Consider the following 20,868-nt stretch of genomic DNA (forward strand, 5'->3'; position numbering starts at 1 on the left):
TGCTTAACTATCGCGTTACGTTGCGACAGATATATTGATGTAAGAATCATGTCGCAATGCATTGTTTTTATATAATTGGCTGTTCGTAAAGCCCTTATTTATGTGCATGAAATTTATGTACCATTTTGCTCATGTTTATTTTGTGGCTATAGGAATGCCGTAGAATAAAAATATATCGTTAAGTATAGTCCGCACCAAACTGCTAGTCCGCTCTGAATATGGAAATGAAGTTTTGGCGCGCAGTTTGGCTCGGACTTATACATTATGGTATATTTGTGGCATTGTAACCTTTGAACATCCTTATTATTACTATTCCATAATTATTGAACTGTTTTTTTAATACTAAATTATTTTTTTATTTCCAGAAAATGACAAAGCTTCTAGAATGGTTGTCAGTCCTATCAGCTGCTTTCGCAGTCTGGTACTGTCTAGTCGGTGGCTACGTGAAGCACCCACTAATTGAAACCAACATGACCATCATTCTACTCTCACCAATCTTCTTTGTCATTCTTTTTGGATTGTACGCTGTATTTATTGTACTGTACAGAGTATTTACTTTCAATAACTGTGAAGAGGCAGCTAAAGAGCTCCACGAGGAGATATTAGAAGCTAAACGGGACCTGCATGATAAAGGGCTGCGTTGGTAGTGAACATTCCAATATAGGTTAAGTTATAATTTATCATATGTTTTGTACTATAATAAATAGTCAATAAATTATATATTGTTCCTTTACTTTGTATTTTTTTAACTATTTCATGTTTCATACTTTGGTATAGTCTGCGTAAAACTGCTAGTCTGGTCTAAATATAGAAATGAATTGCGTCACCTTAACAAATTGTATAACTACACCTGCTTGCAACAATTTCAGAGCGGACTAGCAGTGTGGCGCGGACTGTAGCACTGCTTGCTTGGTACCAAGCAATAAAGAGGTTTTTATCAAATACACATATTAGGTAATGTTTTTAAAGTGTGAAATAAAAGTCAGAATCACATTATAACTAGATTTATTTGAGCTAAATAAAAGTAATTGCATATAATAAGTATTTACAGTTGTAATTATTTAAAAAATACAATTCTTTGACCACATAAATATTTTGATTGGTATTCATTAAACAATATGGTGTAGGTACATATTTCTCTTTCAAGGTACAATATGATATTGATGGTTGTAATTCAGTGCATAAAAAATATGTGTATAATGGAAGATTTAATAACTAAATATCATCAATATAGCAGTAAATACAACTTTATAAGCTTGCATTATGTTGCATTGATATTAAAAGTTGTCATAAAATTTCTTAAGTATTTCAAATATATTACACATACTTCGATATTTTTACTTATGCAGATAAGTATACTAACTTAAATTTGGACAATTTTTAACTTAATTAAATGAAAAGGTTTTTTTTTGTATTTTCTCACCACATTCATGGTGCCTTAAATCTAACTTTAAAGCTGTTTTCCTAATTAATTACGCAAAGTATAACAACCGACATTATATCACATACAATTATTTAAAATTACCAGGAGGTATAAGAAGAATAATATGGCTGGAAGAAGAATAACATGGAAGAATAATGGGCAGATATCTTGTAAAATCAGAAAAAATGGTAGAATATTAGTGTTTAAATAATGTGATAAGTTTATATAATGTGTGAAATTATAATAATTAAATTAACATGTGCCTCAAATTTTATTTATAGCAATACATTGTTAATATTTTTCTATTTTACCACTTCTATGTATTTAAAAAAATCTAAATAAATCAAAAGCATTGCGACTATTGTGAGTGCACATAAGTATTTAAAAAATACTAAATATTATTATTGGTCTCTAATTATAGACATGCTATTTTTAAAGTAGCTACACAAAAGTACAAAGATAATTTATTGTTTTGATTAATTTAGGATTTATTATTTTTTATATTTATGAATTTTACTAATGGCGTGAATTTACTTCATGTGAAATTAAATTAAAAGTCGCTTACGATTTAGAAGTAATATTGAAAGTGGTGTAGCATACATTTAAATATGCACCTAAAGTCGTGCTTTTATTGTCGAAGCTATTTAAAATTCGTTAAAAGTTTGATTAGCGTATGACACGCAAAATGGAGTAATTATCCTAGGTATGTTCAGGTCAAGGATATTATTTATGGGCACATTCCATTTACGAATAAATGAATAACAAAAAATAGGTTGCTTTATATATTTTTTGCTCATTCTTTAAGTTTTTAGAGCTTCCTACAAAAAATATAGGCGCAGTAGGAATACCTATAACTACGATGTTTTTGGATTTCTAAGCCCGACACTCCATCTAGGCCTTAACAATATCCTTAGTACCTGTATATTACGTAAAATTTGGTATGATATGGGTCTTAGCTCTACTTTTAGGAAAAGGGATCTATTAAACCAGAATAGGTCTAACTGCTGAAAACATTTGTTTCACATCTAGCTAGAAATAGAAAAAAAAAGGTGTTAATACGAAAAAAAAACAAAACGTAAGAAATACTTAGCTTCTTTTAGCTTTTGTTGATTAAATAGGCCCCACAAATATGTGTTGACTGCACAGGTTATCTGCTTCTTGGAGTCTATTAATGGTCGAAACAGATTTACAACAATGATCTTTTTTAGGCAAATATTTTATAGGATATTTAATTTACTCATAATCGTGATTCTAAGAATTACTAGCTATTAGTGCTAATCGAATTGCTCTGTCCGTTGAGCTTGTTGATTTTCTCATATTGAGCAATTACTAGTTAAATACACTACCTATATTTTCTACCTTGTGACTGGTACTTCTCTAGATTAATTCTAAGTAGCTGATGATATGACGTGAGTTATTTTAAAGCTACAATTTTGAAATGTGCCTAACTACGTGAGGTATTAAGAAGTGTAGATATTATCCATATTTAATAAGCTACTACTTCCATAATTGTTTTAATGCAACGTTTAACATTGTTAATCCACAAATTAAGATGAGAATGATGGTTTAAATATTAAGAACGTAAGAAATACATGTAATGGTAATAAAGAATGAACCTCTTATATTTAATACTCAATACATTCTTTCATAGTAACGGGTCAATATCGAGTGTAGTGGTGCTGGCCGACGATTCTACAATTAGATCCCATTTTTAAGGCACAGGACTTTATAATCTACGCAGGGTAACTTGTGTTTAGACCAGACACAACTTTGGTACAATTTCAGTCGACAGCAACATTGGCGATTGCTTATCTGATAAGAATACGTTATCAGATGACAGCTACACATCAAATTATTCTACCAATCACAATACATATAACACTGAAGTTATGGAAACAAATATGAACGACACGATGCTACTCGGTTACATAAAATTGGTCCGAAATGTTATTCGTATCTAATTATTATCTGAAACTTAAAATAAGTATAACATGGGGATTCATAAGAGTTGCAGAGAATTTGAATTTGTTTCTCAAATACGTAGTATTATTTGATTCTTTTCGCACTAAAAATATATACAATAAAACGCAAGCGTCAAGTACATTAGTACACTTAACTGTAAATATGAAGGTCTGTAACTGTATATAATATATTTTTTACATTGTATAAATGAAAAAACAACAATAAAACATTTATTATGGGAGAATTATTATTTTAGATAAATAAATTAGGTGCTTATACTTATCATTATCGATATTATTAGGATTAATATTCCATGGGTGTAATATTTAGCTATATTTTTTTGGGGAAGATTCCATAAATAATATTCTTATAACTAGTGACTTGTGTGAATTATAGAAGTCAAATTTATCTTTAGAATATCTAGCGAGAGGTACAGTGGTGTAGTATTTGGCAATTGAATTATTTGAAAAGTTACTTGGTACATGCATTTTTCGAAAACCTTCATTCGCTACTTTACATTGTAATTACAATTTACCTTATCCGTATCTGACGGCTTTCTCTAAACCCAAATGAGGATTGATTATAACAATCCATCTCATGTCTTTAGCAATTATTCATTTACAATACATCGGATCTACTTTTACATAGGGGCTTTATCAAAACACATTCTTTCTACCCATTTACCGGCATTTACAATCATACAATACCTACTGCTCAACTTGCGCGCATAAACACAGGAACAGATTGACAACTCAATCATGTTTCATACGAATCTGGCCACTGCGACGGCTAGCAAGGAGATGCTAGCTTTAAGTTTCATAGAGGGAGCCACTTGTGGTGCTGAGGAGTTCCCGGCGAGGATCAGAGCCCGTAGACGCTGCCGCTCTCTGTACCTGGTGTCTTCGCCTGGAGGGTCCAAACATTCGAATTCACAGCAGCGCTCCCCGACTCGGAAATTCTTGCAAAACTGTGGATAAGTAGATATAATATTAGTGAGAATGTGCTAAGTAAATGTACATACTTTATAACAGTACCTCAATAGAAATTATTGTTTTTACATGACATTTCGCACATTAAACCATGGAACAGATAAACAAGCATGAAACAGACACACTCCTTATAATATATAGGTAAGTAATTTGCTTGCTTCAAGGAAAACTTTATCTTGAAACCTACTTCAGATTATTCTGGGGCGTGTGAAGTCTATCAACCCTTACTTTGCTATACATGATGAACTATTGACCTTTAACCCTTTTCATTCTGAAAGGGCCAGCGGCAAGTAAGGTTCTCTGAAGTTCAACTGTTGAACTAGTAAAAATTTCCTTCATCTGAAAATATTTGAACTAGCTGATAGCATGAATGAAATCATAAAGTTCAATCGAATTGATTAATTTAATTTTCTTATGTAAATGAAATCGTATGATTTCATTCAATTCAATAATATAATCCAATTTTGTGATTTTATTTATGTATTTCTTATGAGAAAGTAAAGAAGAAATGTAGTTCTATGTATAATATTCCGAGTTATGGAAAGTGGTGGATCTCTTTGTGGTTTGTGGTACATCAGCAGTGTAGGACTGCTTTTTTTTATTCAAAGAAGTAAGGGTGTCTCTTGTAAGATCGTACCTACCTCAGGTAGCACTCTAATCTTATCTGTAATATTGAATTGTCCGTGGGCGACAGTTATAGTCCGCGTCAAACTGCTAGTCCGTTCTGAATATATAAATGAATCGCGACGCCGTAACAAATTGTATGACTACATAGCGGACTAGCAGTTTGGCGCCGACATTACCACTTTATATTAGATGGACTGCATGCTCGTTTGCTTTTTCTATAATATGTAAGAAAAGTTTAGTTACGTCACAACAGATTAACTGCAATAAGCAAAGAATCCTAGTTGATTCATACTGCAAGTATGTTTATAATTACCGTTACGTGAATAATCCAATAAAACTAATGACTTCTTGCAGAGCTTCTCGTGTTTAATTTAATAAATTTCTGTTATTTAAAATATGTATAACTAGGTTCTTTAATAACTTGTATGTATGTTAAATAACTTGTATCCGTTCTTGTTAAGAACTGCGCGATTTTTAACGGTTTTAAAGGTGTTTTAGGGGGAAAAGTAAGTTTTGACAACCTCCGTGAAATCTATATTTTCTGTTAAAATTGTTTGACATATCTAACGCCCATTTTTAATAACCAATCTATCCATATAGTAGGCAAAATATGGATCGAATGTCTAATCACAAGCGTAAGGTTCAGGTAAATTTGGTCGGACCGTCTTTTCCTAGGACGATAAATGTGTGGTGCATAATAGCATATTACGTATTTCAATAACACTTTAGTGCTAAGATTAGCTGGTGCAGATAGGCGAATGGCGAATGTCACTTTCTATCCACTATGTTTTTGTGTAAGACCTGTCTAAATCGATTCTGTTGTGTCTAAGATTAGCCCAGACAAATAAACGGTAAAAAATAACGCACAGTATAATAAATTATAAGTATTAATAGAATAAAACTATTTCTTGAACCAATTTACAACATTTTATTATTCCCGCGCAAAATACAACTCAAACGTCACGAGCATTCTTTTTCTTTTTTATTCTAACTCATACAATCGTACCAGCCAGTGACTAAACAAATGGGCACTTATTATTTAAAAAAAAACACATCATGAAAATGTAATACAAAATTATTAATTAACTAGAACTATATTTAAATAATTTGAATATATTTCTAACAATATGTACATCACATACATAGATTAGTAACCACATACTTATATTTCTAGAATGTATAAATGTTTGCGTGTAAAAGATCTCTTTAATACGATCATGTAATACCTTGATATGTGAACCTTGGTCGCAATATTACGGAATTAGCCTTATCGATATTGTAAGTAAGTAAGTACATGTATATAATAGGTTTATGTATGTTTCATAAAACTGAAGCAGCAGCGTAGGTACACTTCACTTAAGAGTAAGTGCTACCGCTTATAACCATCGTATATTATGAAAGAAGTTATAATCTAGTCGTGTAAAATACGGCCTCTCAGGTTGGAGTTCTGAGGGTCATATAGTAGTATCGCACCTCTGATTTTACGAGGTTATTTCATCGTGTGAAACCCCAGCCTAGCTGTGGGAAAATGATGAATTAATAATGATGAACTCGACTACTTGACACTTAGCTAGCGTGGCGGGTACCCGTGACTGGTCGTCGTCGACCCATTATGATCCCATTGCTGGGCACGGGCTCAGCCGGGCCTCCTTTCAGAATTGGAAGGATTAGGCCATATCATACTTCACCACGCTGGTAAAGTGCCAATTAGTACTTCACATAACTTAGGGAACTTTCATTAAACAACTCTCAGGCCTGTAGGTGTCCACACGATGTTTCCTGCACCGTTAAAACGAGGTATAATTACTTTTTAATGTGCATATAACTTTGAAAAATCAGTGGTAAGTGCCTAGGATTCGAACCTCGAACTGCCGATTTACAGACCAACTCAACCACTAGGCTATCACGGCTTATACCGTGCCTTGTAATAGGCCAAAATTGAAATAGTGCAAATCATTCTAAGAGGCCAAAGACAAGTGAGAAAGGTTATATTTAGATAATTATGTTACATTTAGATATATGTATTGTATTTACTTACATAAGGTGGATCGCAGTATATCGCTTTGCACCACTTGGGCTCGGCGTGGTAGCACACGCAGAGGGAACACACCCCCGGCCCGGGGACGTACAGCAAGCCATGTGGAACCGACTTGCCCTCCCAGTCTATACACTCTTCTTCGACGCACGCTGGAAGCAATAATAATTTACATTTTAGATATAGTAATATACTTAGTAGTTTTTCACACAGCTCCGACAGTAGAAGTAGTTGAAGATGGTAGAAACATTTGTGATTAGACGGAGGCATGACCATACTTTTTTTTTTTTTTAATAATATAAGAGTAGCAGACGAGCATGCAGTCCACCTGATGGTAAGTGGCTACTGCCGCCCATGGACATCTGTAATCAACCCCAGATAGGATTAGATATTCCTACCTGAGGTCGGCCACAGATGCGCCGCTACCCCTGAGGACTAAGCTGGAACGCCTCGGAAAAGTCTGTCTCCCTTACCACACCCTTCAAACTGGAACACAGCAGCGCTTAACACTGCTGTTATTAGGTAGAAATAGGTGTGGCGGTGGTGCCGCCGGAGTCGAACCACAAAGGGTTCTACCATTACACATTTAATTTCATTTCATTTAATTCAATTTGCATGCTTGAAAAGGCTGAATAAGAGACTATTAATATTGTATGTAACAACTTTTCTAACTGTTCAAAGCAAATAAATTATCTTTATCTTTATCTTTATCTTTACCACCTTTTATTTTATTAAGAATATTTAATTTCTAATAACAGCAGGGTACAAAGCTGCTGTGTCCCTTTGAAAGAGAAAGTGTATTGTGATGAAGAGGGAATATGGTGTGGTGAGGGATAACTGAGGAGTTCCAACTTAGTCTTCAGAGATAGCGACACATTTGTGGGCGCCCTCAGGTAGGACTCTGATGTTATCTGGAGTTGATTACAGATGTCCATGGTCAGCAGTAGCCACTTCATCAGGTAGACTGCATGCTCGTCTGCTACTCATATATTACAAAAAACATATAGTTATATCAATCAAAGGGCATATAATATCAACTTTAATCACCATTAGGTTATGCATTGCGCAAAGCACATTATTCAGAATATTTGCATTCATAATGTAGGTAACGTAATCGAACATTAATTAAATTGTCCGAACAGTAAATTATGGTCCACCATTCTGGTGTGTTTGTGGTTAACTAACGCCGTAGTGGTTTACTTAATTGCTCTATTAAATTCTCTGACGGTCATTATATTTAACGTACCTACCTAGCGCTATCTAAGTAATTTGTCTAAAGTAAAACGGTATTAGGTCAGAGAATAATCCTCTTAACTATGAGATGTTTTAAGATTATACATGAAGGTGGTAGGACCCTTCGTGGTTTTATTTCGATGGCACCATCACCACACTTATTTATGTCCTTTAACAGCAGTGTTTAGCGCTGCTGTATTCTGATTTGATGATTGTGGTAAGGGATACATACTTAAACGCCGTGTTGGATTTAGATTTTAGGCATAGCAGGTACAGGAACGTATGTGTGACCGACTGTAGGTACAATCCCAATTGTATTTAGGGTTGATGACAGACGTCCATAGGCGGCGCTAGCCACTTATGATAAGGCGGACTTCATGTTGTTTATTAATGCAATCGTATAAAGAATGCCAGTCGCGTAATAAATAGGATATATAAAGACTATTAAAAACTAGAAACCGTTACGCTAAGAACATTTGTTTTAAAACAATGAAAATCCCTATTTGACTGTGATAACATATAAGATAACTTGACAGGCCGTTTGTTATTCTATTCACACTTTGAACACTTTATTTAGCGCATTCTTAAATGTTAACGCGGCGCATTGCGGCGTCTCGCACTACTCGCGAGTTATATATAAAATACATTAATAATGGAAAAGGAGACGGAAACATCATTTATATATTTTATTTCGCAAACATATAACAAAGAGTTGTCCCATAAATAAAATACAGTTACTTAGATATTATAGCTAGAATAAATCTTTTTATTTCGTAAAATAATAATTACATTTTTAGCGGGATAAAGATCTAAGGAGTATATGCAATAAATAAATCTTATGTCACTTTGTAGATATCTTAAAAGCTACTTCAACTTTGTTACAATAACGCTGTACATATTAGTGAAAAACGTCTCGAAAATATTACTCCATTTTGGTACAAATATTTATTTTTATGAAAGTTAGCAAAAGTACATATATTTTATACCAGTCATAGTTACGCACAGTACGTAGACCTTAATTGGTAAGTTAGCCTACGGCGTAGAGGACCATCTACGTATTTCGTAGAGACCTTGCATCATGCTACGCGCTACGCAATTATAGTGTCAAAATCACTCGTCAAGTCTAAATGTTGATAGAAGCCAATTCCACAATTTCCACTTCCCCTACAATTTATGTTAGCATCATGGTAACTCAATTTAGTTCGTAGCGAAGCGCCTGAGGGTTACCAAGTACAATTATCTTGTTATTTGAATGTGAAATTGGGTTAGTCGGCACTATGTATTATTGATGTGCTAATTCGTTTGGTGAATAAGATGGTGAATAAGTGCTACGATTGCTACGAAGTTGTCATCTTAACCCATTAAACCAATTTTAGGGCACGATTCTTTTCGCAGATTATTAAGTTATTATCGTGGTATAGCCAATGACATTTTATACTTAATTAGTAGTATATCGATGGGTATAGCCTTATATATTTGAGGCCATGTAAAACTATCAAGTGATATTATAATTTATTATGTACCGATTCCTTCGTCGTAAGAGCAAGTGATAATTAATATTTAATCACTCAAGTGGCAAACTCTTACTAAATTCATATTTTCATTTCAGCACGGAGGAATCATACAACGCGCTGAAATCATATAACTACGTTATAACTTATCAAAAGCAAATACCATTCTTGGGTGTATACGCGCTATATCTCTGAAAAATCGAAATAATAAAACATGGCATTACATGTAGATTAAATATTTTGCCGTATAAAAACACGTCAGCAATAGGGCGGAAAAACACTTACGATATTACTATAATAATATATAATTTGCCGCATATCCTGCATATCCACAATATTATGCTCAGTAACAGAGTAAAAAATCACTGTATCAAAAGCCAAAAGCATATTTTGCCGTTGCCGCAATCTCAACTTCGTACTTCGAACAAAAACCATATCAAACGAAGAACTGTAATTTGCCGCATACGCGCAATGTTACCGTAAAATATAATTTCATGAAAATGAAATGTTACTTGGGCACTAATAAATGTTACCTCGGACATCGCGAATAAATTTATTTGCGGAATTCACCGACAGGTCAAATCTTCGGTTGACGAATGTTTCAGTTACCCGGCATTTTTCTTAGAGCTTACGTGGGATTTGGAGGATCCTCCCAGGATCTAGGACGATATAAATTCCCGTCAGTGACAAGTATTAGTTGTAAGTAAAGTGATGACTGTTTTGTGAAAAAATGTTCAGAGCTACAAGGATCTTCTGGGCACCGTAGATATACATCATGTTCTTTATTATACTGTTTTGCACGGATTTCCTTAATGCAAGAAAACAAAATATCACAAACTTGACCTAGCGATCCCTATACCGGTATGCCAAGAAGACGGTTCCGAGTTTCACCTTAGACCAACCAATTTAAAAAAATGAAGTACGATTTTTTGTTCTGGATATTTGTGTACTCAGCTTTGCTATGTATGTGTGTGGATTTTTGTATGTTTATTTTTATTGCAATTTCATGGCACCTCACAACTCAAAGAATTGGGTCCAGAGTGGAAAAGTTACATGTTTTTTAGTACTGAAGTAGACAGTAAACAGACTATAAATGTAATTACGACTTTTGCTAAATGTAATGTGCCATCAAAATCTAACCACGAACTCAATCTCTAAAACATCAGTATTAAAACAACAACTACATTATTTCAGGAATCAGTAAAAACACAAATGTTGCAGACGTAGCCACACGTGAGAGACCGAAACATAAAGAGGGTCATTATGCAAAACTTTCGTCTCCACATTTATACCTACGCCGTCTGTGTCATAAGTGTATGGCCGTTTGTCCACCGCCACCGTCACCGAACCGATACTGACAACGAGATGACGGCGCCGAAGTAGCGGTACATACATTTACTATAGCCGCCTGTCCACCGCATGTCCGTCATCCGAGCACCGTCATCGCAGCCATCGAGATTTCGAGTAGATCAACGTGTCCGCTAGATCGGCACCAAGATTTTGACGGGCCTATGTGCCGGCAATATAAAACACGTTCGAACTTGTCCATACACTGCCGTTACACGCGTGACAGCTGGAAGAAATTAAACCGGCAATATGAGTCGCGGTAGACAAACAATCGCCGTCACGTCATATTAAAATCGGCCCGAAATAATCTCGTTCTCGGTATCGGTTCGGTGACGGTGGCGGTGGACAAACGGCCTATGGCTCAACTTCATCCCACATGCAAAACGAAAAATTATTCTTACGGACTTCCATTACTAAAGTGAAAATTCGCTATGTAAATTTAACTTGAAATACAAAATTCTGAATATTTTATATTTTTTAGCATATGTTCTCTTCTTTTATGCTATAAAATTGTTTAAAATTAAATGAATCTGTGGTTGAGTAGTCACTATATGTTCTCGAAAGTTAAGGATTTCCGGGAAAAGGGCTAAGGTTCATGGAGTTAAATATATGTATCCTGGGTTTGAGTATTTGTTTTATTGGCTATATAAGGCAACACTACCTGAGTAGTGAAGTTATGAGTGTAGAAATTATTATTACGTGCAGGTAGATAATTATACTGTAAGTTATGGAACGGTTTAGTCGAGTATGCTTGATACGGCAGTCTACTACTGTTCAGTTTTGTCTATGGTTCTACGTATTAATTATCTGTCGTTGGTATTAATTTTAATCTGTAGGTTTAAAAGCATAGAGATTTATAGTTTGAAATAGTTCGTTGTAGTGTCGTTGTCGTCGTGTCGTTCGCGGTGGTGTATGCCGCCACCGGGATAAAACTTGTTCGAGAAGCTTCGGAGTCGTCGGTCGCTCTCGCGCATATTTGTCGTTTTAGTTATACTCCGAAGTAGAAGCCACTATTCGTATTCGTAGCGTTTCCTTTAAATTCGCGTTAACTTCATTGTTCGCGGTGCAACGTGCTGTAAGATCGACGCCACGTGAGAAGAGGAAGAAGGTAGAGGTAACCGGTAGACCATTCCGAGGTAAGACTAGCTAGCTCGAGCTTAGGGTGAGTTGAAGGTGCCTTATACCTAGTACAAGAGGCTGCGCCCATCAGCAGCAGGTGAGTGCGTGACCCTATAGCACTTTGCATCGTATTTTCGTATATACAGTCCACTTAACCTTCTTCGGGACACGGTCATCCTGTCCATCGAAGAGAGGAACATTCGGTTCCTTATTTGTTCTAACGGCCGCGGAAATCTTAATATTTTCGGTCTCGGAGCCGAATTCACAACATTTTTGGCCATCGTGCCGGATGTATGTTCACCACATTTTTGGTCACTTCGGCGGATCTTAATTGTTCCATCGTCCTAAACACCATTTTTGCTATTTTCCGTCGACCGAACATAACGAACATTGAAATTAATTTTATCGTGTCGTATTTCGCTAAAGGAACGAACATTTACGTAAAGTGGCTTCTAAATTTGTCGTTTCGTGTCGTATTTCGTATTAGATTTGCTATTTTGTATTGCATTTCTATAAAATTTCGTAATTTTCGTTTTGTCGATTAACATTTTATGTTGAGGGTGGGTGTGATTCTTTACAACTCATCACTTTGTTAGTTGTACTTAGGTCCCGCCATCTTTGCGCTATTTTTATTAACAGTCGTTGGTTGTCAGTATTGCATTGCGCCATATTTATTTGTCGTTGGTCATATTGTCAATACTGTCAAATTGTATTAGACTTTGACGTATTATTGTGTCGAAGTCAGCTGTCAGTGACATTGCAATTATTTGCTATTGTTGTCGATTTCGTTAAGTTTATAAACTTATATCAATTAATGACAATGTCTACTGGGAGCAACGAAAGTGGCGCAAGTGATGGGGACGTTAATAGGATTGCCCGGGATTACAGTATGATGCGATTGGAGTATATCGCGGGATCGGATATGACAGGCTGCGTTGAGGAGGACCTTAGGGAACTTTCAAATGAATTCCATAAAGCGCAAATAAATTTATTGCGTTCATTAAGTGCTGCCCAACGCCAGTCTGAAATTGGTGTAACTGCATCATTTGATACAAAATTTAGAAGTGTTTTGGCCCGTCTGCGGCATTTAAATAGTGACCGTCAGATTAAACAAGAAGTAGTTTCGGGTTTTGCTAAGCTGCCTAAAATTAACATTAAGCCATTCGATGGTAAGCTAGAAAATTGGTTATCTTTTAAACAATTATTTGAGTCGTTGATCCATAATAGAAATATTCCTAATGTGGAAAAGTTACATTACTTGTTAACTTGTGTCGAAAATAAAGCGTATGATTTAATCAGGAACTTTCCACTCACGGATGAGAATTATATAGACGCATATGAAACACTTAATAAATATTATAATAAGAAGCGCTATATAACGGCCTCCTATTATCAAAAGTTGTTGTCATGTGAGCCAGTGAAAACAAAATCAGCTGTAGAACTTGAGCGTGTTCATAGAACTTTTGTGGAGAATTTAAGTGTTTTGGAAAAGTTTGGATTACCAGATAAGAACTTCATGTTGTTCCATTTATTTTGGTCAAAATTAGATCGGGCCACAAAAGAATCATTTCAATTAGAATTTAATTCAGATGAGATACCAGAGTTCACTCAAGTTCAGGATTTTGTTGAGAAACAAGTTAGGGCATTAAGTGAGGTAACTCCGAACCCAATATTAAGTAATGTAGGAATATCAAAAGAACCGAAACCAAGTAACTTTAAAAAGTCCAAATCCTCATTTGTCGTGTCGGGAGTGACTTGTGACTTTTGTACTGGCCAAAATAGTCTTTCATCATGTAAGAATTTTCTATATTTAGATATAGATTCTCGATTTAAATTCATTAAAAATAAAAATCTTTGTATCCGTTGCTTTTCGAAAACTCATAGGGTAAAAACTTGTCGAGTCCCTATAAGTTGTGGTGTATGTGGGTGTTCACATAACACATTGTTACATTTTAAAAAATCGTTTACACCGTCCGCTGATAGCAATTCCCAACCTGATACTGAAGTTGTTAGTTCCATTAATAATAATGCACAACCGAGTAATATTGTTTTAACTTCTGTCGGTGGTAAAAGTACAATCTTGTTTTCTACAGCTAAGGTTCTTATAAAAGATAGTTGGGGAAACTTTCAACCTGTAAGGGTGTTGTTGGATTGTGCAAGCGCTTGCAACTTTATTTCGGTACCATGTGCAAAGCGCCTCGGGTTATGTATTAAAAACACTAAACAATCAATAAATGGAATCGGATCTTCTGTTGCTGAGTCTCGTGGTTCACTATGTTGTGAAATAAAATCCTATAACTCAAATAAAATCGATTTTAAGTTTGAAGCTTTTGTTTTGTCGTCGATATGTAGTGACCAACCTGCACATTTTGTTGATTTTTGTGGTTGGTCACATATTAGGAATTTACCTTTGGCTGATCCAGACTTCGCTCGTCCAGGGGCTATTGACATGCTATTGAATGCGGATATATTTGCTTCATCTCTCATACCTGGTCTGAGACGAGGGAGGCCGGGACAACCAAAGGCTCTAAATACTATATTTGGTTGGATTCTAATGGGTGAGTGTGAGGTAGATCACACACACAACTGTCGTAATGGTAAACAGAGTGATTGTTTTTTCGTCGATAACTCTTATTTATCAAATATAAAATTAGATAACACTTTAAAAAGATTCTGGGAAACAGAAGAGGTTCGCACTCCTGTCTGTAAAATCCTTTCGAAGGAGGATCAAGCCTGTGAAAATTATTTTACTAATAATTATAGTCGTAACGATGATGGTAGATTTGTGGTGCCTCTTCCATTCATGAATCCTGCAGTAAAGCCATCGTTCTCACATTCCCGTGAAATTGCTTTAAAAAGATTTCTCTCTCTCGAGCGAAGACTTAATATAAATGTTGAATTTAGAGATGCCTACGTTCGGTTCATGAATGAGTATGAGGTTGCCGGTCATATGGAGCAGGTGGATCCCCCGACTTCAAGCGTTGGGAAGTTTTATTATATCCCTCATCACGGAGTATTGCGACCAGATTCTGTTAGCACCCCACTTCGTACTGTGTTCGATGCAAGTTGTAGAGATGCTAATGGATTGTCTTTGAATGATACGCTACTTGCTGGGCCTAAACTGCAAACTAATATTTTCGATTTACTTATTCGGTTCCGTTGGCATGCTGTCGTTTTTACTGGTGATGTCAAACAGATGTATAGACAAATCTTGGTTTGTAGAGATGACACCGAGTACCTACGCATTCTGTGGCGCCCATCTGCTGACGGTCCTATACGTGACTATAGGCTTCGCACGGTCACTTATGGCGTATCATCTGCACCGTTTCAGGCTCTTCGTGCGATCGCTCAACTAGCAGAAGACTCTACCCAAGAACTTCCGGCTGCTTCTACAGTTCTTAGTAGAGACATTTATGTCGATGATATCGTGTCGGGCGCTGACTCGGTAGAGCAAGCTCTACAATTGCGCTCGGAACTCACCAAAATTTTGTCGTCTGGTGGTTTCCATTTAAGAAAGTGGACATCTAATTGTAGTGAGTTTTTCGTTGATCTTCCATCTTCTGACTTATACTCAGAAGAATTTAAACATTTCGAAGAGATGTCAGACCTCTCCTTAAAAATTTTGGGACTTTTATGGCATCCGCAATCGGATGATTTTAGATTTCGTGTCATCAACCCCGATGACTCTAGGTGCACCAAACGTACCATACTCTCCCATATTGCGCGGATTTATGACCCTTTGGGATTTCTAGCGCCGATTACGTTTTATGCTAAATATCTTATGCAACTTCTTTGGACTTCGGGAGTTTCATGGGACGATAATGTGCCACCTCACATTGCACACGAGTGGTTGCGATTTAAGTCTCAATTGTCGTCGTTAGTTTCGATTACCATTCCTCGGCGTATGGTAAATTCTTTCGTGTCGTTACAGTTGCATGGCTTCTGTGACGCTTCAGAACGTGGCTATTGTGCTGTCACATTCTTTCGTGTCGTTGAGGCGGATGGCTCTACATCCGTTCATTTTTGTTGCGCAAAGTCGAAAGTCGCGCCTTTGCGAAAATTGTCGATTCCAAGATTGGAACTTTTAGCTGCTGTCTTGTTATCTACTTTAATGGAATCAGTGGTAGAGGCTTTAAAACCATTTCATGCAGTTCAAGAACTTTACGCATGGTCTGACTCTACTGTCACTTTGGCTTGGATTAAATCTTGTCCATCCAAGTGGAAAACGTTTGTGGCGAATAGAGTCAGCCACATTCAGAGTAGAGTAGCTCCTGACCATTGGCGTCACGTGAGCTCTAGTTCGAATGCTGCTGATATTGGTTCTCGTGGTACGCTTCCAGCTGACCTCGTTGACTGTTCCATGTGGTGGAAGGGCCCTTCATGGCTTGTAGAGCCAGAGAATGATTGGCCTTCTTCATTATTGGTAGAACAGGACACAGACTCTATCGCAGAAGAACAAAGGATTCTTAGCCTTCTGTCACCGGAAAAGGTGAATCTCGTTAGCGATTTGTTAAATCGTTTTTCGTCGCTTTCGAAAGTAAAGCGTGTTTTGTCATTTTGTTTTCGTTTCGCTCATAATTTGAGAGATTATAAAAATAAATTTGTCGGTGCATTACAGCCTTGTGAGCTACGTCAAGCTTTTGAGTTGCTCATAAAGCAAGCACAAGTAGAGTCGTTTTCGTTTGAATTGGATTGTCTAAGTAAAGGTTCGCCTAATTCGCTACCCAAAGCCTTGCGTAAATTGTCTCCTTTCGTTGATGACGCGGGTATTTTGAGGGTGGGCGGTCGGTTAGCTAACGCTAATGTAGAGTTTACCGTTAGACATCCTATTCTTTTACCTCGTAATCATAGATTAACATTTCTTATTATCGATGAGTACCATAAGAAATTTATGCATCCTGGTGCTCAAACTCTACAAAATTTACTTTCGCAAGATTTTTGGATTCTCTCGCCTAAACGAGCTATTTGTTCTGCAGTTGTTGCTCTCTTTCGTGAGCGTGGTGTGAGAATTTAGAAGTCTTTCTTGTCGTTTTCGTGAACTAGTTACGTTTCAACGTAACTCTTTCTTGTTGTAGGTTAAGTAATGTCTATTTGTTTTCGTAAATACGTAGTATTTAGGTGGGCGGTATGTTCAGTTTTGTCTATGGTTCTACGTATTAATTATCTGTCGTTGGTATTAATTTTAATCTGTAGGTTTAAAAGCATAGAGATTTATAGTTTGAAATAGTTCGTTGTAGTGTCGTTGTCGTCGTGTCGTTCGCGGTGGTGTATGCCGCCACCGGGATAAAACTTGTTCGAGAAGCTTCGGAGTCGTCGGTCGCTCTCGCGCATATTTGTCGTTTTAGTTATACTCCGAAGTAGAAGCCACTATTCGTATTCGTAGCGTTTCCTTTAAATTCGCGTTAACTTCATTGTTCGCGGTGCAACGTGCTGTAAGATCGACGCCACGTGAGAAGAGGAAGAAGGTAGAGGTAACCGGTAGACCATTCCGAGGTAAGACTAGCTAGCTCGAGCTTAGGGTGAGTTGAAGGTGCCTTATACCTAGTACAAGAGGCTGCGCCCATCAGCAGCAGGTGAGTGCGTGACCCTATAGCACTTTGCATCGTATTTTCGTATATACAGTCCACTTAACCTTCTTCGGGACACGGTCATCCTGTCCATCGAAGAGAGGAACATTCGGTTCCTTATTTGTTCTAACGGCCGCGGAAATCTTAATATTTTCGGTCTCGGAGCCGAATTCACAACATTTTTGGCCATCGTGCCGGATGTATGTTCACCACAACTACTTCAGCTGCGGTATGGAAGACCCCTGATAAGGGTTAACTGTTTTTACGCTTTCTACACTCACAGCTCCACTCTAGGATTCCCTGTGTCGTGGGTGCCATGGACACACACGCAGACATATACACAAACACCCAGATCCAGAAATCTAAATTCATCATTTAGAATCTGTCTAGCTCGGGATCGAACCCGGCACCCTCAGCGCGTCAGACCGGTATGGTGACCGCTCCGCCACGCGGGTCGTCAAATGGTTGTTATATCGTAAATGGCTCTACAAGATTGCAGAACCCTTTGCGGTTCGACTCTGGTCATTTTTGTTTTATAGTATCAATATTTGTAAATAGTGATAGCCTAGTGTTTTGAAATCCGGTAATTCAATCTTGGAGTCCGAAGTTTAAATCCCAGGAATGCACGTCTATTTTTTCGAATTAAAGTGCATATTGAAACCAATTATCACTTGTTATTCAGAAAAAAGTTGTGAAACATGTCTGAGAGATCTGTGAAGTCCTTTCATCTTCCTTCCATCAATTTGCTTTGCGTCTCACACTCTGAGAGGCCATCCATAGCCTGCAATGGACAGTAATAGATTGGCAGCATGACCACTGAACAATTAGAATCATACTCGTCTGGTAAAACCACGAAAATCCCATTTGTATCTTAGTTATAGCAACCCATTTACATATTAATGTACTCATGTGAGTATGATATGTATGTCATCTAAGGCATCTAAGTATCACTTTAGCATGTCGGCAATCCTCATTAATTTAACTAATATGATATTCCGGCACGGTTTTACAGCTCAAGTACCTCGGTCCCGAGATGGCTGTAATTTAATCACCTAAATGCGTTATTAAATTTGGATTCCATTACTGGTAAGGCCGTCAGTTTTGGTAGAAGGTTTTAGTGTAAGAAAATGACTGACATACTGATTAATTAGTATGGTTCAATATTATTACTGAATAGTAGATAATTATTAAAAAGTATTTACGATATCAGGCACCTCTGATTTATCAAAGTTGCGTTTTAGAAATTATTTTTCACTTGCTTTAACGGTTAAGGAAAACATCGTGAGAAAACCTGCATACCTGAGAGATATGAAAAAAAATCTTACAGGTCTACCTATACGCAATTGGCCAGTACGGTGGACTACGGGCTAATCCTTCTCATTTTGAGAAGAAACTCGTGTCCAGCAATGAGGCAGTAATGGGTTGATGTCGATTTATCATATCACCATCCTAACTAATATTATAATTGCGAAAGTGAGTTTGTTTGTTTGCAACGATTTTACGCCATAACTACATAATTTATTCTGTAAACACTCACAAATTTCGAGCTTTGTCTAGGCAATAATTGCTTAAGATTAATTATAACTAACAGGCAATTAAGACTTTCTCATCATCTTATCTCAAACTCAATTTTTATCTCGAAAATGTTTAACCTTCCTTATAATTACTGTTCGAGAATTACCCGTATAATATAATTTTATTTAATTCTAATGATTAAGCGTGCGAAAAACGTCATCCGAGTCTTTCGTATCTAAGGCGTAGGGCACTGGGTTAGCTTCGTGCGCACTAAATCATTTTTAATAGCACTTGGCAGAGACGCCCGGTCTCCGGATAACTAAAATAAAAAGGAGCATTTTATTTAACAGGCACCTCTGACGCAGTCGGCGAGTTTGTCTGTTGTAGTTTGATTCTGTTTTATAATAATCGTCTAACAAATTTAGAAGGTATACCGGGTATACGATATTTGTGTTTAGATTACGCCGTTGACGCGTGGAGAACTTCTACTAATACAAATTACGCGATTGACGCGCGGAGCATTAGCAAACATTGTACTTCCTGCAGAGTCTATTGGAAGTAAAAAGTAGTCTTCAATAATAGTTCAAAACATGAGTAATTGTACTTAAAGTTAACTACGCAGTAGACGCTGCTGTCTTATAATGATGCAAAGTTACTATCAAATTGGCATCACTTTAGGAGAGAAAAACTAAGTATTTTAAGATTTTTCTTTAATTATTTCTTTCGATAGTGCACAATTTCTTTAAGAATATGCAGAAAAGTGGTGGAAAAAGTTGAAGTCTCTATGATTAAATTGAAAGTGCTCAAATTTTCCAAAGTTCATAGGAGACCTTTAATCTTAATCATTAAGTTTTCATCCACATTGTCTTGCACCCTTTGGAGATAGAGGAGTTCTAGTAGTTTTCATAGTTATCAAGCTGTTATCATTCCGCGTCTTATAAGAATATCAGGTTTGAAATATAATCACATTGGCTAATTTTGAATTAATAAATTTAATACTTTTTAAAACTTTATGAAGAATGTGAGTGTAGAAAGTTAAGAATTGTTAAATCCGCTAACTCATCTACCTTTGGTACTCTCAACATTGCTGGTTTAGGTATAAAAGTTATTACAGTAGATAAAACTATCGGCCCAGTTAATGCAGGCAGTGACAGTATCGCATGACTGAGTACTATATTCAATACGTCGGCAGTTCCAGTGAACCGTGGTACACGCGGGGCCAATTTACTCATAACGAAATGTCAACACAAATTAGGGTTAGCATAATATTATGTAATTTTTGTAATGGAAGCAGTTTGCATGCAGTGCATTTTTTATAAGATTGGCGTGGCATTCTTGTAGTCCATCTGATGGTAAGTAGTCACTGCCACCCATGGACATCTATGACCAAATACATGAGGTTTTACATGAAGCGGACCATGTAAAACCTCAGACAGATGTTTTTCCTCTGCGGAGGATTCAGATGGTGCCTTATATGTAGGTCAGACAGTATGCATGCTTTTCTACCAAAAAGCAGTACTACTTCGATGGAGGTATCCTG

At 36.6% G+C, this 20,868-nt stretch overlaps 1 protein-coding gene across 1 annotated transcript in view; it reads right to left on the reverse strand.

The window, feature by feature from the left end:
- Window positions 1-988: 988 nt before the first annotated feature.
- Window positions 989-20,868, reverse strand: part of LOC140749040 (integral membrane protein DGCR2/IDD) — a 40,268-nt gene continuing 20,388 nt past the window's right edge. Inside the window, exons 2-3 of the mRNA XM_073082048.1 lie at window positions 7,040-7,188; window positions 989-4,352 (exon numbers count right to left, since the gene is read on the reverse strand). Coding sequence (XP_072938149.1) covers window positions 4,149-4,352; window positions 7,040-7,188 — 353 coding nt within the window. The 3' untranslated portion in view covers window positions 989-4,148. The remainder of the gene's footprint in view (window positions 4,353-7,039; window positions 7,189-20,868) is intronic.

The sequence above is a fragment of the Epargyreus clarus genome, unplaced genomic scaffold (assembly GCF_041222505.1).
Source record: "Epargyreus clarus isolate Ecla_fem2 unplaced genomic scaffold, WU_Ecla_fem_2.2 ptg000017l, whole genome shotgun sequence".
NCBI lineage: Eukaryota > Metazoa > Arthropoda > Insecta > Lepidoptera > Hesperiidae > Epargyreus > Epargyreus clarus.